The sequence below is a fragment of the Diceros bicornis genome, chromosome 4 (assembly GCF_020826845.1).
Source record: "Diceros bicornis minor isolate mBicDic1 chromosome 4, mDicBic1.mat.cur, whole genome shotgun sequence".
NCBI lineage: Eukaryota > Metazoa > Chordata > Mammalia > Perissodactyla > Rhinocerotidae > Diceros > Diceros bicornis.
This window is the reverse complement of record NC_080743.1, coordinates 100,661,458-100,684,693: the sequence shown is the minus strand read 5'-3', so window position 1 is coordinate 100,684,693 and position 23,236 is coordinate 100,661,458. Positions and strand designations below refer to the sequence as shown.

Below are 23,236 nucleotides of genomic sequence, written 5' to 3'. Positions count from 1 at the left end.
TGGTTGTTCTAGATGAGAGAAACTCAACATCCAAGTGAAGGTATTTTGCCTTCACTCAAATAAAATCTTTCAACAGCTCCTCATTGTCTATAACAGAATTTGAATTCTATGGAAATTCTTAACATTTTTAGTCCTCTATGATTTGTTCCCAATATTTCTTTGCACATTATCTCCCCCACAATTCCCAAAATGAACCAGCTGCTCCAATATGACTAGTGTCTTTATCAGCCTTCCAATGCTCTGGGCATTATGCTATTCCTTCCCCCTGGTGTGGCCTCTTCTTTCCAACTGCCCAAATTTTACCCATCAAGGTGTCCTTACTAATTCAAATGCTATATCTTCATGAATTATTCACTGACGACAATTCTCTTAAAAGTTCCTGGCAATATACTTTTTGACATCCTATTGTGGTGCTTAATCCAGGGCCTTGTACAAAGTAGTCACTAATAAATATCTGTTGACTAAACAACAAAAACTGGCTTTCTCCATTGAAAGCCAAAAAGAGAAATAACAGCAGAGTTACAGGAAGCTTTTCTGCTCTTCTGAGTAGTCTAGATTCTTACCACTACCACAGGAGATAAAAGTGGTGCACTGTACTTTTCTGGATATGAACTGGGCCAAAAAATAGATTCTGAGAAATTTGTAAGGTTTGTTGGAAATAAGGGTAATAAAGCTTGATTACTCCAACAGTGTCTTATGAAAGCTAGAAACTCTGAATAAACAAGAAAGGATGAAAGGCCAGAAAGAAACGTGTGGATCTGCCTGCCAGCTGGCTCTCGCTCTCTCCTTGCCTTGCCTCACCTTCAGCCCAGTGTAGAGGTCGCGATGTAGCCGCTCCATAATGAGCAGCACAGCAATGCTGGAGCCACCACCGTAGTTGTAGTCGATGACTGAACCATGGAGATCCACCAGTCGCTCATGCTTTGGCAGAGACCTGGTGGGAAGGAGAGAGGTCTGGGCTCTAATCCTGCACAGCATGCCACCATGTGGGAAGGACTAACCTTGAGACCACACTTAGTCCAGGTCCAGAGATAATGGCCCTCAGTACAGAGAGAGGGCAAAGAGAACAGCCTCTCTAACAAGGTCAAAGAATTATGGAATCTAAAAATGGCTATGCCTTAAGGACTAAGGAAGAAAGTCAAATGGAAGGATGAGTCTGAGAATTTAGGATCGTGGGTAAAGGGCAAGCAAAGACAGTAAAGGCCTTGAAGAGAGCACATTTCTGGGCCAGACACAGAAATACCGGTCTACAACATTTTAAGATGTAGGAATGGAGAGACAAGGCATGCTGTAGCTCTCAATACAAAATTTATACCAGGCTTCTGGTTTCTTCTCTGGATCTTTCCCCACAGAAATGAATGAGACCAGAACATACCTCATGTAGTGAAACTCCAAAGCCAGGTCATTCCAGTGCTTCTCATCCGGGGGGACAACCGACTTGAGGGCACAAGGGAAGTGTCCCCCCCAGTTGTCACAAAGGTAGACCACACCATACTGGCCCCGGCCCAGCTCCTGTCCCAGTTTCGGTTTACCTATACGGTACAGAGACAGAGATGAGGCAGGAGGGACCAGAACCTGCTGGGCAACCTCCCTAAGATTCTTAGATGTGGACCTGCCTAGAAGCAGGAGGTTGTAATTATGCTGAGGGAAGAAATTCTGATTTTATTCTAAACCAGTAGAAAGTAACCTAACTGGTTTGATTTAAATAAACTTTGGTCATATTATGCAAACTATATAAATTCATGGCAGGACCAAACAGAACTCAGGAATTCAAAACACATCAGTGGGTACTTCAGCAGCTTTGCAAGGAAGCAGCTTTAGACACTGGGATTCTCTAAGGTTGGACATGAGAATGTCAAGTGTCCAGAACCCTCCTCCAGTTTACTTGGGGAAAAAACAAGGACTCACGATGCAGCAAGACGTCCTGTAAAGAACGGCTTTCCAGAGAAAGGCGGGCCAGGCGAGGGGCGTGATCTTTCCGAACCTTCAGCCACAGATCTTCAGTTTTCTCCAACCGGCCTGAGTGGCCAGCTTCCAGCTGGGAGGGAAACAGAAAAAAGACATATGACTCATCATGTCCCTCGCTTTGGCCTCCTCACCTATTGTATAGGGATAATAATATGTACCTTAACTGTGAGAATTAAATATGACGTATGTAACATAGCTCAGAGACTGGCACATAGTGGGCTCTCAATAAGCAATAATTTTTCCTCCTGGATGCATAATCACATCTACCCACCCTCCCCTCTACACATGTACACATATGCACACACCCCCCCCCCACCACCAAAGGGACAAGCAGATGTCATATAATTGTGAACTCGTATAGAAGTTGGAAAGTCATCCCTTTTTGTCACTCATTCCTAAAATACTATATAAACTTATATAAAATTCCTACCCCTTGCTTTTCATTCCTCACTCAGTGAAATGGGGAGAAATTAACTGAGTCCCTCCATTCTCCCTAGAGTTAGAAAAATATCCCCATGAAAAATGTATTGATGAAATTTTCTGTAACATCCTTTAACAGAACAGAAAGAAAATATATTGATGATTTTAAAAATTATATGGAAAGCAGTGGGCAAAATATTCCCCAACGGATGAGGTTCTTCTCTGCCTAATCCAGCTATATCTCCTTTCCTACACACCCACCTGTCGCAAGGAGGCTGCAAAAGCCTCATGGGAACTATTGAGCCGAGTCCGGAACTGGCTGCAGATGCTCTTGGCCAACTTGGAGGCACTGAGGCTCTCAATGGCCTCCTGTGCCACCTTCCTCTTCCACTCTAGTGTGATGACAGGTGGGCTCACCCATGTGATGCGCTGGATGATCTGCCAGGATGAGGACAGCGAGAACACGGAAGCATGGGAGACAGGAACCACTAGAAAGAACTGATGCCCTTCCCTCTCTGGGTTATCCACTCCTTTGAGGCAGGCTCTTAAGATAGGGGCCGTATGAAGTCCAAGACTCCTCTCCAGTTTCATCTACCTCAAAATCAGGGCTCAGCCCAAAGGAAAGCATCAAAGCACACTAGGCCTAGTCTACATGCTCACAAACCCTCAATACATTATGCTCAGTGCCAGGCGGTGCCTGATACATCCCTTTCTGAAGTCAGTAAATAACTCTACATAAAAGCCAGATCAAATTCCAGAAAAGAAACCACACGCATGGCCTCTGGCAACAAAGCCTGGTTCAGAGAAAACATTTTAGGTTGGGAAAAAGAAATATGAATAAGCTAGTGAAGTAGAGTCTTATGGCTCCATAAAATATCATTTAAATGTGCCACTTTTAAGAGTTAAAGGGGGCAGTGTCAATAATTATTTCAGATTAGGCATAAATCAGAATTCTTCCAGGCAGGCAAAGCAGGACAAGTGGCCACCCTACAGTAACAAAAGATCCTAGATGGCAGTTTTTATGTTGGAGTGACTGAGATTCATTTGAGCCAACTGGGGGCTGAAAAATGTTCCTCTAAGCAACCACTACCTGTTTGATTTGCTCCCACAGCATCCTTGTGACTGAGGACCCTGAGTGAAATGTGACTTCAACATGATAGGCAGCATTTAAGATCTGAAAGAGAACACACACGAAAAATCAATATGCCGAGTAGAGTGGCTATTAAAAATGCAATAAATGATACTGACTTCAAGAACAGAGTCCAGTCTCAAGGTTCCCAAATTTATGCCTCAATATATGTGTAGAGTCAACACAGCTGATCATCTATTTTGTGACTATTGGGGCCCCTTTACTTCATCTTCATCTTCTTGCTCATTGACTTAAACTGCCATTTTATAGCTCACACGCACCTCCCACAGGCAGTGGTCATGTGATAGGAAAACAAAATAAAATTCAAACTGGATTGGCAAAAAGTTGAAAGGGAAATTCTTGGCTAATGTGAAGTTGGGCTTGTGTGTGGAGTGTTTCATGTGTTATCTGTGACACGGTGTCTGCACCATTCTTTGAGTACCTGTTTGAGATAATTACTGGTGATGTGAACTGAGACATCCTGAGACTTCTCCAGGCTCTGCAGACACCGTTCCAGGGTTCCGACGAAGCTCTCACGTAGGTAATCCACGGAGCTGATCAGCTTGTTAGCCACGGCCTGATTGAGCCGGGAGATGATGAGCTCCTGGATCTGTCGGATGCAGCACTTGATCTCTCTGGTGCCCACTGGTTCTCCATTCTCAGGGACAATGACGTCTACAGAGGCAGAGAGAGAAGCTAGCTGGCTGTGAGGGAAAGGGGCAGGCACACTGAATAAAGGCATCTCCCAGGTCATGAGCCAAGGAGCTACCATGAGGACAGCTACAGAACACATGGTTGGCTGACGAACTGTCCCTCAGCATGATCAGGGCCGCGTATCAGTCGCTTGACGAGGATACGTTCTAAGAAATGCGTTGTTAGGCGATATCCTCGTTGTTCGAACATCATAGAGTGCACTCACGCAAACCTAGATGGTATAGCCTACTACACACCTAGGCTATTTGGTACTAATCTTATGGGACCACAGTCATATGTGCAGTCTGCCATTGATCGAAACATCGTTATGCGGCGCATAACTGTAATCCTCCACTATTCAAGGCATCTAAGAATCCTAAGAAACAGCAATTGTCTCTAGAATGAGCCTATTGATTTTATCAGCTTTTATGTCACATTTATAGGAGGGGAGGAACAACATTTATTGAGTGCAGACTATTTGAAAGGCACTATAATAAGTATTTTACATATGTAATCTAATTTAGTCCTCATAATAATTTTGTCAGGTAGGTATTATTGGTTATATTTTATAGGTCAGGAAACAGCCTCAAAGAGAGGACAAAGTGGGCATTGGGAAGGAGATGGGACAGTTAGGCAGTAAGTACAGCTAGTATTTGAACCCAAAGCTCATGGATTCCAAAGCCTCTGATCTTTGTAATATTTCACACTGCCTAGCATATTGATGAGAAAAATCCAAGAGTCAAGAATTCCATTCTAATCAACTACTAGATAAACAAAAAGTAAAACTGGAATGTTGTCCCCACCATGCTACTACCTCTCAGCATTAGAAAATCTGTTTTGCAAGCCAGAGGACATAAGAACTTAAGAGAAGACAAATTACCTGCAAAAACTCTACTCCTAAAAAGGCACTCTCATGTCTACTGGTAGAAATTTAAATTGGTGCCACTTCTTTGGAGGAAATCTGGCAATATCTATCAAAATTTTAAACCAACCAACAAACAAAAAAATCTACATACTCTTTGACCTAACTATTCTGTTTCTAGCAATTATTTTTCTAGAAATATACCCTTACAAGTCCTAAAGATATATTTGTTCAATGATGATCAACGCAGTACAGTCTGTAATAGCAAAAAGAAAAAAAAGAAAAAGAAACAGCCTCGATGTCCATCAGCAGCAAAGTCAAATAAATTAAGGTACATCCATATGCACATTTACAGAAAGATCTCCAAGATATGAGTTAAGTGAAATAGCAAGGGCGGAACAACACGTGGAGAAAAACTAGATGACTGGGGGATAGTATCTTTATATCTCTGAGTTAAGTACCATGTATGTAGGTATTATCTTTTCAAAAAATAAGTGTTTTATAAAGTATGTATGTCATGATACCCAGCATGCATGCATTACCTTTGTTTTAAAACAAATAAAAACCAGTAATAGAAATCTGGCTCCACAGGATACATGGTAGCTCTCTTCTAAATCTACTTGTCATTGCCTCAAGGGTACCCAGAAAAGACTTAGAACAAGGTAAGCAGCAGACATGTAAGTCCTGTCTAATATACAGGCAACCAGATAAGTAGATCCACTAATCCACTACGTAGTTAACAAAGCCAGACATTTGATCTCCTTGTTCCCAGTTACTCACACGTAACCACTGTATCCCAGGCACCAAACATGGTATATCTGGCACATAACAGTCACTCAAATATTTCACTGTCTGCCCAACATACCTGCCCTGACCCCCCTTTATCATGTGCACCATGATGCCAGCATTGATGTTCCAGTGTCTTAAATTCAATATTGAGAAGACTTTCCTAGGATTTCCATAGCAAGTGAGCATTTCTCAGCAACTCTTCCCTACAGTGGGAATTCACCAAAGAGGTATCTTGGTTCATCTTCAGAAAGACCTATAAGAAATCAGGCATCCTGTGCTTGCTAAAGTCAACTATATTTTCTTTGTATCAGTAACTGTAACACAGTCATATACCATCATTCACACACTCATTCATTCTCCAAAAATGTACTGTACACAGACTCTCTTAAATGTTCTGCAAGGGATATGATGATGAGTAAGACCCAGATCCTGTTCTTCAACTCTAGGATTTCAGAAAATAGTCAGAAGAATATAAATAATTATAACAAAAGATAAAAAGTGAAATATGCCAGAAATTTCAGTACAGATGAAATGCTGTGGGAGTTCAGATAAATGCAATCATTATTAGCCAAGAAAATTAAAGATAACTTCATGAAAAATGTTATTTGGAAGAGGGCTTGAAGGGCAGGTAGGATCTGGAAATTCACAAACAAATAAAAGACATTTCAGGTTTAGGGCAGGGCATGAGCAAAGAAAAAGTAAAGGAAGCATATAGAGGACAGCAAGCAGTTAAGACCAACTGAAATAGAAATTACAGGAAGGTGCATAGTGGGAAATAAGACTGGGCAAGTTGGTAAGGGCTAGGCTTTGGACAATCTTTAATACAAGGCTAAGGAGTCTAAACTTAGTCTATAGAAACAAGGAGCCAATAAATATGAACTGAGGAAAGGCAGGAGAGACGCCAGCGAGATCAATTAGGTAATAATAGTGCAGTTAGACCAAAGAAGAGAGAACAGAAGAGCAAAGGTTTAGATATGAAACATGGAAGAAGACTCATCTTCTTCTTGGCAACTGACTGGATATGGAAACAAGAGGAAGAAAACAGTTAAAGACCATACTGAGGTTTTGAAGCTGGTTACCAGGAAGGTGGTGGCACCACTAACTGGGAACAGATTAAGAAGCAGTAAAGCATGGAAACCAAGAGTATGGGCTCAGAAAGCAGACTGTCTAGATTCAAAGTCTGCTTCTACTCCTACTATTTAGTAGCTGTGTGACCTCCAGCAAATGACTTAACCTGTCTAAGTCTTAGTTCCCTCACCCAGAAAATGGCAATAAGCAGAATCCACCTACCAAGGTAGTTTTTGGGAAAACACAAAACAAAACTGCTGCTAGGTCTCATGTCAGAAATTCTGATTAATGGGTCTGAAGTGGTCTTTGGTGGTCTCAAGCATCTCTTTTCAAGAAGCCTCCCAGGTGATTTGGATGGCAAGCCATGATTGAGACCCTCAAAGGGAACTTGCAAACCATGTCACTTTAATTAATAGGAGTAGAGCTACTGTCATGCAAGGAGGTTTATACAGCAGTCAGGATACAAAGTCGGCAGCATCTAAACCTCAGACATGAAAAGACCCGACTAATCACTTTGGCCCAATTTTGTTAATAGCCATTCATGAAGAACGGGACCACCAGAAAAGCTAAAAACACTACTCTTGGGAAATCCTCCTGAGCTGAGTTTTAGGAACAACCCAAAAGGAAAAAAGACCAGGACACACACAAAAAGAACCAATAAAGAAGCATGGGCCACGCCGAAGGAGCCAACGCTAATGCATGACTCAGTAACATTTTTCAAGCAGCTCTTGTCCAGCTCCACCAAGGTCAAGGGATACAGATATAAACCGGAGATTAAAACGTGCTATCAGGATGAATTTACCAAAAGTTGGACTAACAGTCCTGGGAAGCAATAACAGTGGAATCTTCCAGGAAAGTCTCTGAGAACAAGAGAGGCCACTTTGGCTAAATGATTTAAGGTGGGCTGCTGCTAATGACAGTGGAGTAGATGAGATTATCTTGACGCTGCTTTTGGCCTTCAGAATTAATGTACTCAATTTCCAGCTGGAAAAGGGTCAGGATCCTGTAGCACTGGCACCCCACCAAGCTCTCTAGGACCTACCTTTAAACTCCATGTTGGCAGCATCATCCAGAAGTTCCTCCTTCATGGTGTTAAGCGTCTCAACAATCATGTCCTTCATTTCCTCCTGCTTTCGGTTGGCAATATTCATCAATGATTCATACAACTCGTTCTCCTTTTTTCGCGTATATTCCAGACGTTTGGGAGTAATCTGCAGGTCCCGCTGCATGTCGAAGGCCTGGTTAATAAAGATGTCGAGGCAGCGGCAATGCACCAAGTTCAAGGCCTTGGCTGCGTCCACCAGGCGAGTCTGGAGCACCTGGTGAGAAAACATGCTCAAGTGTCTCAGCTTCTCACTTTGTTCCACCAACATGCTCTGTGCTCTAGTGTCCTGGCCAGGGGCCCCACAGTTACAGTGACTGCTGTTCAGATAGCCCAGGTCAGTTAGCTGGCGATGAAGTGGTGATCTTTCATTCTCCATTCTTCTGTTGGAGGAGTCAATTATTTCTGAGCCCAGCTTTGGCATTTTGAAAAAGAATATGGGAAAAGAGAAATACTTTCGGATTTCCTGAAGCTCTTGCTCATCCCTCTCAGAGAGTTCATCTTCGTGGAGTGCATAGGTTATCACAGGCAAGAAATCATTCTCCAAGTCACCCAGAACATCCACTGTAGGCCGGAGGCCTTGGCACGGTGCTACCACAATGTCCACTTCCTGGAAGGTGAAGGGGGTCATATCAGCACTTCAGGGTCAGAACCAATCCTTGCCTCCCCGAAGTCCCACACTGAGACCAAAAGCCAGATCTATGATGGGGCAACCGGACTTCGGTATGCCCCAATCATTTGCCCACCTCCTTCCTCGGTTACCAACACTCCCTGGTGCAGCCTATGCAGGCAGGCACTCATCTAGAGAGAGTGAAAAAACACATAAGTAGAAAGGATGGCAGTCCCTTTAGCCATTTCAGATAAAAAGAATACTTAGTCCCTGCCTTCCTCTGTTGCTCAGAAACTCCCACTGATTCCCTCTGACAAAGAAATAAGACAAACAATGGAAGAAGAAAGAACTGTCATGGAAATTATCAGACTGGGAGGGAGTCTGCTTGGAACATTCCTCCCCGTCTTGAACTCCTCTTACACCCACGTCCCCACCTTTCTAACCTGACTAACTCCTAAGCATCCTTTTTTTTTTCTTTTTTGTGAGGAAGATCGGCCCTGAGCTAACATCCAATGTCAATCCTCCTCTTTTTGCTGAGGAAGATTGGCCCTGGGCTAACATCCGTGTCCATCTTCCTCTACTTTATATGGGACGCCACCACAGCATGGCTTGACAAGCGGTGCGTCAGTGCACACTGGGATCCGAACCTGCAAAGCCTCGGGCTGCCACAGCAGAGCGAGCACACTTAACCGCTGCGCCACCAGGCCAGCCCCTCCTAAGCATCCTTTAAATCTCGATGTGTATATTGTGGTATAACCTTAGAGAGTCTTTCCTATTACACAATGCCAAACACTCTCTACTTCTCCTTTTCTTAACATTCAACACGTTTATAATTTACTTATTTAAAACCCATTTTTTCCCATTAGCCTGTAAACTCCTTGAGGGCAGGGACCATGTCCATCTTGTTCACTATTGTAACTCCAGTGCCTAGCACATAGTAAGTCCACATTATTACTGTCCTATTCTAAGAGTTTGCAGGTATCCCCAAGTCTTAGCCACCTAAGTCTTGGTAATACCTTTATTCTCATGATCACTTGGTATGGCAGAGAGGAAGGACCTATGCAATATTTAGCCTCTGCATTATTGGGAAGGCAATGTCCTTCACAGGCAGGGGTAGCCAATTAGAAGGTGGGGCTTCCAGGAAAGCTCTTTGGAGGCGGTCTGACTCTACCAATCTACCAGTAAGTCCGCCCTTTGGCCTCGCTTTCTTTCCTGGAGCACAGATGCGACAGCTAGAGCAGCAGGGGACATCCTGTAGCCCCAAGGCAAACCTGAGGGTGGAAGCCAGCACTACAGATGATGAAGCAAAAAGAAACGGGGAGCTTGGGTCCCTGATGACCACAGAGCTGCCACACCAGCCCTCAACTGCCTAGCTTCAGGCTAGTTTTACGTGAGGAAAAAAAATTTAACTTCTGTGATTAAGCAAGACCCCTGTTTTTCTGACTGTTACATACGCTTGAACCCAATCATTACTGATATACTCAAGTTCCTAAAGTGAGTTTCAAGAATGTTCTGTGGTTTAGAAACAAACCTGCTACAGTTGTTTTCCTAGCAGTAGTTTCTGCTTTGTGTTCTACTTCTTTCCTGAGGCTCCTGAAGCACTTAAGAGCATATATTTCCACCCACTGCATGGCTGCTCCTCTAAATCTCTGAAATGGTCTACTGTGCCTGGCACTCCAGACCTAACGGTCGACCTGGAGGCTCACGCCCATGTCACCATCGTAGTAGACACACCAACTCCCAATGTCTTCAGGATCTGCAAACTCAAAATCCACCCTCCACAGAATTCTAGATATCTCACTGAGTTGTCAAAGAACTCAACAAAACCTGCTCAAGTTTGCATCCTTAAGTTATCAGATGTTGCAAATTTACTTTATTTGAAATCTAAAAGATATACAACTTGTTTATTTTCTTTCAGACTAATATCCTGTTTTCATTCCTTACCTTATTTGAGCAATGGGTATTTCTGATGAAAGATTTTTAGAAATGAAAACCTGGAACCTTTTCTTTTTTGCTCTCCTTCTCTAGACAGGTAAGAAAGCACTGAGACGGGCCAGCCTCTTGTTTCTTGTACTCTGTGCGCGTGCACGTGAGATCACTCCCATTTCCAGCAAAACACCAAGGGCTCGCCTTCCTCCCCAACAAAGAACTGTAAGTTTCATTCTCAGGTAGGTCACATAACTTTCGTTTGGCTGGCCACTTTGAAAACCCTCAACCTAAAACTGCTTTTAGCATCTCACCATTTGTAATCTGAGCAAACATTGTATAAATCCACCTACTTTCCCTCCAAGCCTAGGCCAAGACGAAACCTGCTCTTCCATCTGTGCCTCAAACTGCAGAGAGTGTTTTCTGGTTGGAAGACTAGTCTGACACTCATCCTGCTGTTCAAAACAAACCCCTTTCACTACTGTGAGTCACACTGCTAGAGGATGAATCACTTCATGAGGCATATTCAAAAAGTGGGTAAGAATTTTTAAGGTTTAGAGTAGAACATACGATTGCCTAAATGTCAACATTATAATTATATATAATAATAAGATAAAGACTAGAAGAGAATTCCAAGAAATAAAAAGTTGTAGTAAGGTCGAGAATTATACGTGAAAATGACTTTTTAAATTTTTATTTTAAAATTGCAAACCTGTCTTAAATATATACATTTTTAAAGAGATAAATCAATCAGACTTTATTACAGGAATATTAAGGGAAGAAAGCCTAAATATTCAAAACCAAACTAAAGTATTCTTTAGAAAATTTTCAGGAAGAATTTTGTTTGCTTGTTTATTTGACGGATTTTCTTAAAATTCTAAAATAAATTTCCAGGTTTTTCTCAAAGGACCATTTTGTGTGTGCAACAGAACCATCAGCCAAAGCTGCCAAGTCCATTTGCAGAACCAATATCCTTTCCAAGAGACAGCTGACTTTATTTGCTCATAGGTGCAAATTCATTTTTTAAAAGATGGATTCATGGCTTTCTAATGGTAGGTATTGCCTGATATATTGGCACCTAGAAAGAAGTGTCCACTCCTAAATATATCTTGAACTAAACAAAAGTGGATAGAAAACAAGTACCATGCACTCTCTTCTCCACTTCCCAGTGAATTAACTTGTGCAGTTGGTCCCACTGTTCTCACTAACATGACTGATAGAAGACACGCAAAAAGAGCTGCTGGCTGAGACTCCGGCAGCAGAACAAATTAGCCTGGAATGTGACATGCGATTCTGCAATACTTACGGTGAAGGGATGACTCATGCCTGACGGTTATAAACAAAAAGGGAAGCCAGCACTGTCTCCCGGAGACAGGGAGTGAAAAAAATAATAATATAGAGAGGATGAGCCAGACCTGTTCTGGGCCCTATTATGGCCACCTGAGAGGGAAGTCTGACCTCAGACTCTCTCTCTCGTGGAAGGGTGAATTCCTTCCTAGCATCTAGGACAGGGGTCTGGCACTTGGTGAGCATCCAATAAACAAATGTGGAATGAACGGATGAACAAATGATGCCTTTACTACTTGCTCAAAACCACTTTCAATAATCATATGTAATATTTTCTATCTTTCAACCCATATCCCACACACTTTATCCCACACATTTATCTGGAATTGCTGTTTGCCTCTACTCCAAGAATGAAGTGGTGAGTAAGCACTTTGCTCCTAACTCAGTCAAGGAAAAAGAATCTCAGGGAATCATGAGAGTATCCCATAATTTCCATTTTGAGTCACAGTGAATTCCTAAAGAGATTTCTCTTGTAGAATGCATTCTGCACAAATCTGTGGATTCTACAGAAGTTGATATGTTACTATTAATTTTCTTGGCAAGATTAACAGAATGCAATAGAAAGGAGATTGCTACTCTGCCAACAACCAGAATTCACCTCTTTGGTTTTGTTTTGATGTAAAATAACACTATCTTAAATGCCAAGAGGAAATTGCGCAATCACCAAAGAAGCCTGACCACTTCCTAAGACTATAGGCCCTTATTGGTGAGGACGCCTTATTCTATGGATCACGGCACATCACCAAAACTCAGTTATAGCTAAGGATGATTATATTAACTGATGGTTCAAACAGAAGACAATGACATACTCAGGTAGGTCACAGATGTCTTTGCTTTCTCTGCAGTTCTGATGCCTCAGGTTTACATTGCACAGAAAAGAAGCAGGCACAGTCCTGCCCTTGCTCAGCAACTGACACAGCCTCAACCTCAATCCCTGGACCCATATTCTCCCCATCTTTACTGTCAACTCGCCCCCCATGCTATCTTCGCAGAGCAGTTGAGAGGGTCTTCCTGTTTGTTTTTACACATTCAATTCTTCTTCATTTTTATGTAGTTCCCTGAACTCACTATCAGGCATAAATGTTAATTACATACTAAGGAAAATACCTCTCTATTCTTGTCACATTGTAGAAAATACCTTGACTCTTGTTGGTACAAACACTCTCCAAGGGGGGTCTGCAAATGAACAGGTTTCTCCGCTGTAATATGCCTCATAAGCTATGCCTCATAAGCAATGGGGACTAATATGAAGCCAACCCAGAGTTTCATCCCAGCAGTCACACAGAATGGATAGAAGCTCATCTCTCCACCTAGTAAAAGTATCCGTGTGGGAACTCAGAGGCCAGAAACAAGACTTGGGGAAAAACACAATCCCACCCAAAACCCTAAACTAGCCACATGAGACCATCACACTAGAAGTGAAAATATACTTACAATCCCAAACACCCCAAAACAAAGGCATTAGCTCTGCATCTCACCTCATAAGCAGAAGCCCTTAAGGATCTGAACTATCTTCTCTATATTTCATACTACGATGAATCAGGTAACACACAAGTCAACAATAATGTACTGAATAGCCTCTGTGCATTCTACCTTGTGGATATTCAAGCATCTAGGTACCCACAGACACAGATAAAAGTAGGAATCTGAAGCTTTATTCTCTTACCACTTACTAGATTCATCAAGACAGAGAGACAAACGTAGTAGAATGGAGAAGAGAGAAGCAGGAAGGGAAAACTTTACCTTTTAACTTTTGTATTATTTACCTTTTATTACATCTTTCTCTCTTTTCATTTTATTACAAAGTATTTCATAATGAATTATGAAGAACTCTGTCTCTAACTAGAGCATAATAATAACCATAAGTAAGCTGGAACCAGAAGGACTTATGTTTGACAAAAGGAAGGAGTTCCAGCATGGATGGTTGTCAGGGAAGGGACAGGTGCCTGAGAGTAGGAAACCCTCTTCTCAAGGACACTGATTCATTCATTCAAAGGGAGGAGGGAACTGGTTTACTACGTGCGAGACACTGTGCAAGGTGCTTTACATGCTCTCTCATTTAAGCCTCACACCAGTCCTAAAGATACGGATTACCACCCTCATCTTACGAACGTGGGAACCAAGCACCAAAGTCACAGTCAGTTAAGGGACAAAGCTAGGATGTAAATCCAGGTCCACCCAACTAAAAGACCATGTTTAAACAGTAACTAGAGGTCACTGTGTGTCAGAACTGTCTGGGCTGGTGTTAGGGAAGTTATGAAAGGAGAACGAAGGATGGACAAAATGACTTCAGGGGTCCTAACAATCCTGGCGTTCTATGTTAAAAAGCACATGCTGGCTTCCAAGTAAAGGCCCTGCGATGAAACAATCCTGCAAGGACTGGCCGAGACATCACAAGGGAAGTGAAAAAGAGAATAATTTTGATAGCCCCAAATAGAGTTTCTACCTGTTGACAGGACTTTCAACCTCTGAGTTTCTGAATCAGGGAAGATTCACTAGCCACACATCCTCTACTCAAAGGGACACATAAACAGATCTTTGAGATAGTGGAAACAGAGAGGGAAGCCCTCTGATGCAGGAAAGAGATAGACAGGATCCTAGAAAAGGGAGAAGACAAAAGAGGAAGATTAACACTATAATCTCTGCCAGATTTTCTCCCTGACAGCTAATCATGGAAGGCCAAAAATGAATCATTGGTGGTGAACTGAGAAGATATAGCCTCAGCTTCAGGCTGTTCTTTTAAAGAGATATCAAGGCTAGTATAGTGAGTATAGGGATTTTTAAAAAAATCTTGCCTCTAAACTACCTAAAGTAATAGGTAAATTAACTTATGATAGGTATTCCGAGGTTTCTTGGCAAAGAGCAATGTACGCAGGAGGGTTACATTTCACTATGTATGTTAGCATGTTGGGGGAAAGGCAAGAGAGATGTTAAATTCAAAGAATATAGGATTACTGCCTAGAGGGAATTTATAATTTACCATTTGCCTGAACTTCCCATATCCTTTTCAAACATATCACTTTAGTTCCCCTTTCTTTTTGCCCCATAAAATCATGGTTTCTTTATTTTAATTATATCTCTGGAATACCATTCTTTATTTCTCTATCTTATACATATTACCCCTAACTTTGTTTCTTTTCCCTTGGAATGGCCATTCTGGGCCTAATTCCACATACCCTCTTCCCCCAAAAGTATCTTCTTGCCCTTCTTGCCCTCATCCACCTTCTTTCTTACTTTTTACCCATCACCTGTCATCTTGCAATCTGGATACCTTCAAGAGAAGATATGGTAACTAACTAAAGGTAAACAACACATAAAAAATTTAGTTTTATAAGGTGCTGTAATAAATGCCAATAACTAGACAAAAATTCAGAGAAGCTAGTTTTCCAGCAACAAACAATGATTAGTAAATTTGGGGGTTAAAATTTTACATAAACTTTTGTCATTTTAAGTAAGATCCTTTATAATGATTTTGGGTTGTGAAAGTATTAACTGCTGAGAAATTAAAAATACCAATGCCTGTATGACATTAAAAATAGGTTTTTTCCATTGATAGCTATAGATTGAGGGTTATATAAAGAGAAAACTTTACAAATTTGCAAGTCATCAGACCTTGTCTGGAAACATTAATCTACCTCAGTTCCTTGTAATACACCCTACCAGACATCACCAGGAGCCAATAACCATGCCAGTGTGTGGCAGTCTGGCTGCCAGGTGACATGGACATTGTCCAAAGGGCCAGAAAACCCCTGGTGGGGATAAACAGGCTGCTGCTAAGAGCAGAATTGAGAGCGACGTAACTGCGACAGGAAGGGAACAGCCATCGCTGGGCTGCAGGCATCTCATCTCAGACTGAGGGAGTGTACTCATCTCGGCTTCTGTCATTCCTTTTCTCACAGGTGTTCACAGGAAAAAAATACACACACACACACCAACACACATCAGACTGAGGCAACTCTGAGGCAGACAACTGTTTCCCCTGGACTTGTAAGAGGAAAAGAAAGGGAAAAGGAGGTGCCAGAAAGGGGGTGAGTGGGAAGGGGAAGTACGTTTCCACATGAAGACAGACCCAGCGAATACGGTGAATGGTGAAATGTGTTGCCAACTGGAAAACGATTATGTTTTAACACTAAACGAGGTTTCAGAAACTAACGGCTTAACAGTGTTCCTCTACTGCTGAATAATGAACTGAGGATCTCAGGGGACCCAAAGCTAAAAAAGTGGGGATACCAAGCACTACAGGTCCATATGAGTTGGCCTTTTCTGGAACAAACTGAAAACGGCTAATTTATGAGGACTTGAAAGCAACATATTAGAAGAATGACCATTGTCTAAGAGGGGAGGGGGAAATTCTGCTTTGATAATTTGACAGTTGAAGATGAACATCTCATTTCCCCTAATTCAATCTTGGTTTCCTTTAGCTAAATGTTTCCTTTCTTTACCAACCCCTTTAAAACCAAATGGATGGGCTGTTTAGAGCTAACTCACTGGTCCTAAACATAACTGGAGCTAAACAAAAAGGTCTTTCTCACTGGTACGAAAAGTCTTTAAGGTAGCTGTGAAATGCTCACAGCAGTGGGCTGAGCATCACGATGTATTTAATGGAGACAAGAGCCTGATTCTAGTGATGGAGCAGGGCCTGAGCTCCACAAGGCTGCTAGGGCCCCTCTGAGGCTCAACATCAAGGGATTCTAAACTTAGAACCAATGGGGCCCATTGCTATTTCTACATCAAAACCGCTGGAGAATAAAGCAGATCCGGAGAAACACTGGCTAAGGAAGCCTCACAAACCACACGAAACAGAACATGAGACGCTAGAGAATTCCTCAAGAAAAGAGAAGACTATTCCTCAGGAAAGAGAATATATATTTCCACTGTGTGGAGATAAAGCTGATTTGGCATTTCAACTTCCCAATCAAGTCACCTCCGCAATTGTTAGCTCAGTTTGAGCGCTTAGCACGTATCAGGAGCAGGCACTGGGACTCTCACCACTAAGGTGTACACTCAGAAAGGCCCTTGGGGAAAGGCTCTCACTTTCCTTCTGTGGCTGTCTTGTATCCTCTCAATTCATGTAACAAAAGTAAATGAGCATTAAAAATTAAAACCAATAAAATGAAGGGACACAGAAATCAAATAATTTGCCTCTCCTGCAGATGGCTTTGTTAACGTTCCAAGATTGTTTTTATTTATTTATTTATTATTTTTTTGTGTGTGAGGAAGATTAGCCCTGAGCTGACATCTGTTGCCAATCCTCCTCTTTTTGCTGAGGAAGAATGGCCCTGGGCTAACATCCGTGCCATATTCCTCTACTTTATATGGGACGCCACCACAGCATGGCTTGATAAGTGGTGCATAGGTCCACACCCGGGATCTGAACCTGTGAATCCCAGGCCGCCCAAGCGGAGTGTGTGAACTTAACCACTACACCACCGGGCCAGCCCCCCAAGATTGTTTTTAAAAGGCAAGAAGAGGAAAAATCACCACACATCCTAGGGCCTTCATTTCAGCTATTTAACAGTGTTTTCTAAGCTGCAGGTCACAATGTATTAGGTCAAAGCATCGATTTAGTGAGTTGCTACCATCATTTTTTAAAGACGCAGTCAAATAGAATAGAGAAGAAAACATCAGTGTGTTTTGCAAGAAGTATTGTTTCATGAAACTTTATTTCAAATATATATGTGTATATATGTACTGAGTCCTGATATAAAATGTTTCTTCTTACAGTGAATTAAAATCTAAAAATGTTTGAAAGCCACTGAGCTACTGGAAACTTAAGGGAGGTAGACCAGGGTGGTATACTACAGAGAGATTGTATATCGATCAAATACTTATGAATTGTGAGGACGTTCATGGCTCAACTGAGCACCCTCAGTCAATAAACAAGGATTACTGTCAGAGTTATCCAAGAACTCTCACATCGTCCTGGAGCTAAGAAGCACAGCTCTCAGTCTGAAAACAGAGGAAAGCCCCACCAAAACTGAGCTGACAGAAAATGCTGGCTTGTATACATAGACCCCTCTAGCATTTATTAAGATAAAAGAAATCTGGACTCTGGAAGAAAATGACATGACAGTTCCTACTTCTAGAGCATCACAGGCCATGGCCCCAACCAAAGGACCCATTCATTGACTGGGAGATCAAGCCTTTTAGAACAGGGGTAGGTGGAGAGGTTACGAGAAAGAAGAAACTACTCTCCCAGTCCGGCCAAACAAGCTCTTCCTTCCTGGCACAACTGGCCAAGTGATGGACTCTCTGTTCTGAGCACGTCTATATTCTTTTATTCCTACCCACCCTTGACTCCTGACATAGTCACATCTTTGCGAATCCCCATTCGGTCTAATCAAATAGCCCAGTCCTAGCTACACAGCCCGAAAGGAAGCCTAGCACAAGAGACGAGTCCTTCCTAAGTAGAGATATAAACACCAGATAGATAACACGATCTCTCAGGAGGTGCCACAAGACCTGTGCTGTCTCTGGAAATTTACTTCAAGAGAGAAGCAAAGATATTCTTCAGATGACGGGATCTCCAAATCTCCTTACATTGAGCCAGACCTGTCCTCACATTCCCAAGTTTCTTAGAAAGCAGGAGACACGGTCTGTCCCACTTAGTAAATAATGGCTATGTCTAAGGAAAAACTCACAAAATTCTTCACTTGGTCTCAATCTAATAAGAACATTATCCATCATCTTAACATTCCTTTTGTAAAGAGATGGCTAGTGATAATTCTAGCAATACCTTCCTGCTAAGAAATGAAAAAGGATTTCTAACTCTGATCATAAGTATTCTGTAAAAGCATGTTGAGATGCAAGTAACACATTCTCTTTATTTTAGAAAGGGAGGAAATGAGGCAAGGAGACAAGGAAACTGCTCAGGGCCTTGCAGCATGATGGCAGAGGCAGGGATGGGCACTGCTACAGCCTCGTCTGTCAGCTTCCTAGATTATTTTCCTTTGACTCCATCAGTTGATGCTCAGAGCCCGGAGTATATATTGCCAAATTATTTTCTGGGAAAGATCAAATACAAGAATAGCTGGTATACACGTGCACAATTGCTATATAAGTATGAAATTGGTACCTGTAAGAGTGCATGGTGCATCGTCACCTCCAGTTCGGCTAAAACATGGGCAGCATCCTCACTGTCCTCTTGGACCTCCAGGTCCTCCTCAGGGATGGTTTCCCAGTTGCCCTGGTGAGCAACCAGCGTGTGCACTAGTTCATACTGGCCAGGAAGCACCAGGTTGACCCGAGTCTGAGTCCCATAGGTGAAGCGGAGGCGCCGAAGCTTACAGCTCTCCTCACTGCCCAGCTTGGTGGTGGGAAGCACCTGCACGCCCAACAGCAGGTTCAACAGCTGGCATTTGACATTACAATCCTGGCCGAGGATCAAGATGCAGGGGAGGCAGTCCACAATCTGCTGGAGGTACTTCTCTTCCTTAGGTGGGAAGGAAATGCAGCTCAGCTGGCCTGGGTGGGGAAGGGGAGAGTGGAGAAGGAGAAAGGAGTACAGAGAGAAGAGTAAGGAGGGGCAGAGAGACTCACACAAGGACCCCATTAGGATGTCAGGGTCCTAGAGAAGAAATTTCTAGGAAGCTCTTGGTTGAAGGAGACATCAGGAAACACCCCAGACAGAAAAGGCTCCTCAAATATCAAATGAAATTCCCCTCCCTGGCTCATCCCCAGAGCAGCTGTTCCTATCCAGAAAGGTGGCAGTGACGGGATCTACCCCACCCCTCCTTCTTCATCCAGTAGAGGGACGGCCTAAGGAGTTTACAAGGACTCAATCACAATCACAAGATCATTAAACTGACAAAGCTGGAAAAGACTACACTAACTGGGATGTGAGTCCAAGAGAAACTACACCTGAATATGTCAAAATGAAAATCTTCCTTGAGACGGAAAACCTAATACTTGAACATACAAGGCCCTTTTAAACGTCTCTACCATATGTAGTTTTAGCTTGTTATTTTCCTCATTTATGATATATTTTATAACTAAATGTACGAGCTAATCTTTAAATACACATATATGGAAATAAAATGTTATTCAAGTTTGCCTAAGCTCTAGAAGCTTTTCCGGTTCATCTCTCTGATAGCTGGTGACAGCATCCCAGCTGCCAAGTCATCTGTTTTCCTAGAACATCAGGTGCTCAATTAAGATCAATATCTCCTAATCAAATCACATTCCTTCAGTTTATGGGTGACGAGACCCTGAGTAAGACAAAGGGAAAGAGCTGCCTGTTCGGATAAAATCCAGGCAAACCTAGGAAGAGATGTGATCTATCTCAAAAACATCCTTTCAGGACAACCACGCTCATCTAAATGGCTAGCTTCCACAAACAGATCAAACAGTATTCAAGACAGAATAAAAGCCTTCCTAAAGTATGAGGACCTCCATTTGGGAAAAAGAACCAGGAATTAGCTGACTGGAACTCTCGGATTCTGACCTCCCCTGTCCCTGACTTGCTCAGTGCCAGTGCCTGCCATGTCCACGATTCAGGCAACCCTTGCGTTTGTTTGGCACAGACACACGGTGCCCAGGCTGTTAGAAGGCCGCTCTCTGAGCCAAACACATACATCCTAATCGAAATCTGGGGTGGCACCAACTGAAACAGTACTCACTTGAGTCACTTAACCATGAGCTGCATTAAACCACTCATAAGCCCTTTAGTTTGTTCCTGCGACTGAAGCAAGAGAGGCCTGCTTCATTTAAGAGGTGGTTCTACTTCAGACTGTGCCTATCTGGGTACAAACTTACTATTTCAAATCCTCAAACCTCCTTCTCTTCCACAAATGGCACCACCAAAAGGTTTCAAGAAGTCTGCCTTCACTCAGACCCCTCCATGCATTTCACGAAGCCCTTCCTTTCCTGTCTGTCCGTAAGAACATCACCTGGCCTGCGCACGTACATCAGCAACACCAGACACTGACACGAGGAAATCGACTCTCCTGGGAAAGAGGTGGGTTCCTCTGAAAAAGCAAAGAGCATTAACTGAGTGCCTAATTCTGTGCAAGGTATTTACTAAGCACAAGGGTGAACACCAGTCCACTGGGCTCATCTTTGACCTACAATCTAAAAGCAAGAGGACACAGCCAATTGCTTGTGTGACCACTAGCAATTCTGTTCACAATTAAACAACACATCACAGTCTATTCTAGTTATCTGTTTATAATTATCAAAAGCAGGAAGAACCATCATATTTCTCTCTGTATCCTCAACACCCAACACGATGACTGACACATAGTAAGTGCTTTCTGTTATGTACTTGTCTGCTCTGTGTCAGAATCCATTTATTGTGGAGAATGGAGAATTGTCTACAGAAAGCTCTAAGTCGTTCCACTAAGTACTCAGAAAAGTCTAATACCATGATGAATAGTTTAGGAGCAACTGTCATTCCTAAAAACCTCCTTCATCTCAACAGAGAGTAGATGTGGAGAACAGAATAGGACTTCCCCACTCACCTTGCAGAATTGAACTCCCATAGTGTCAGCGTGAGCAGTGGAAAGTCCAGCTAGATTCCCTCTTATCTATACTTCCCATCTTTCCTCTTTTCCCAGTCCTCCTCAGATTCTCAGATCGGTGTTTAAGTGTAAGTGCACACTGACAACCTTTATAACCCCTCTAACAAAAGCTGGTACATAATAAAAAACAATAAACCTAAACGAGCTCTGTTACTGCTGCTGCTAGGAGAGTGGATAACAGAGAATGAAAACCATTTTTCAGGATCAGAGGGAGAGCTCTCAACACCTCTGAGACAAAGTGTCAACTCTAGGAAGCCAGTAAAACACGCTGCATCAGCCCAAACCACAGCTGACACACCCCAGTATTCATCTGACCCAAATTATCACACCCCCATCTCTGTAGTGACAAAAGCAGTCACTACAAATAAACCCACTAGCCTCAACCAACCACAGACCAGTGCAATGGGAAAGGGGGCTGATGCTGAGCCCAGTTCTAATTTTTGTTCCCAGCCACTTTGCTAGCTTCTACATGCAACCTATTGGACTGAAGAAAGGTTTTCAATACGGGTATCACTATCTGTTTTTCAATATATCATTGTCCAAGCCCTTAGCTTCTCCCACTAATCTTTAGCTTCTTCACTGATCTCCAATATGTCTACAAGATTTGAACAACGGCATGGAGCGAAATCAAGCTGAAACTAGACTGCAACACTCCTTGCTTCTCTTGGCAAATGGTCCGGTGAGGGAGAAGTGCAGCCCTGAGGTGGGAAGAACACTAGGGCAGAGGGCAGATACTCTGATCCCCGGCTGACCACTGACCAGCACTGACTCTGACAACTCACTTGACTTCTCTCAGCCTTGGACTTCTCATCTGTGAATCAAGGGAGTTGGATTAGATCATCTTTAACATCCTTTCCAGTTCTAAAACTCCAGGATTCCATCAGGCTTTAACTGTTGAAAGAAAAATAATTGAGGGGGATGGGCAGCTGGCCTGGCTGTTTTTATTTTAAATTCTATGCAAATTTAATTATGCAAGCTCTCCCTGGACCACTCTAACTGCAGATCAAAAAGTGGACTGAAGGAGCCAGGACTCTGAGGACCGACAGAGCAGTTTTTCCAGTTCTCTAAAGAAGAGATTCCAAACTGTGGACTGACAGTAGGAGGTATGAAGAAAACCTGTTTCAGAGCTGGAGCAGCTGCCTCACTGACAGTTAAAGGACTTCTGAGTTAATCCGGTTTTCTTTTGTAATTAATATAACAGCATCTGCATATGGGGCTGCCAGAAGGTAACAGCACAGCCTCTCAGCTGGAGCACATTAACCCTGCCAACTCAGACTGCAGGCAAATTCAAATCAAATTGTCTTAAGTGCAAGCCAAGGCTTTTTGTTTTTCCCTTGATGGTTCTTAAATACAGATTATCTCGATTGGGGTTACTTCTAAACAAAGGCTTCAAACTAGAAGGAGAAGAGCAACTAAAGCAGTAACCCATTTTGTTTGTTTGTTTTAGATAATGAAAGGGAGCAAAATAGACCACCCCAAAATATGCCTCTTTGGCATACTGATTATTTTAAGCTGGTTATTTTTCAGAAACAGCAGACACAGGTGAAGCTCTGAAAACTGAGAAGTTTCTCCTGTAAGAAACATTTACAAGGGAAATTTCCATTTGTAAGAGCGGCTCCCTCTCAGACTCTAACTCTAGAAACTCTATCAATGCAGAAGGCACGCACTTAACTCTGCACATCTTGCACTTTTCCTGATAGCCCCCCATACCCGGTCTCTCCCGCCCCCATCTTTGGTCTTTTTTTTTTTTTGTGAGGAAGATCAGCCCTGAGCTAACATCCATGCTAATCCTCCTCTTTTTTTT

General features: G+C 42.6%; 1 protein-coding gene across 2 annotated transcripts in view; it reads right to left on the bottom strand.

The window, feature by feature from the left end:
• The window catches only part of DSTYK (dual serine/threonine and tyrosine protein kinase), a 45,750-nt gene that overhangs the window by 10,016 nt on the left and 12,498 nt on the right, over positions 1 to 23,236 (bottom strand). Inside the window, exons 2-9 of one of the 2 annotated variants that reach the window (XM_058540238.1) lie at positions 18,990 to 19,378; positions 7,972 to 8,641; positions 3,960 to 4,192; positions 3,479 to 3,562; positions 2,650 to 2,826; positions 1,909 to 2,038; positions 1,376 to 1,532; positions 802 to 934 (exon numbers count right to left, since the gene is read on the bottom strand). In XM_058540238.1, the coding sequence (XP_058396221.1) occupies positions 802 to 934; positions 1,376 to 1,532; positions 1,909 to 2,038; positions 2,650 to 2,826; positions 3,479 to 3,562; positions 3,960 to 4,192; positions 7,972 to 8,641; positions 18,990 to 19,378 (1,973 nt within the window). The remainder of the gene's footprint in view (positions 1 to 801; positions 935 to 1,375; positions 1,533 to 1,908; positions 2,039 to 2,649; positions 2,827 to 3,478; positions 3,563 to 3,959; positions 4,193 to 7,971; positions 8,642 to 18,989; positions 19,379 to 23,236) is intronic. The other variant, XM_058540240.1, reaches the window with a different exon arrangement.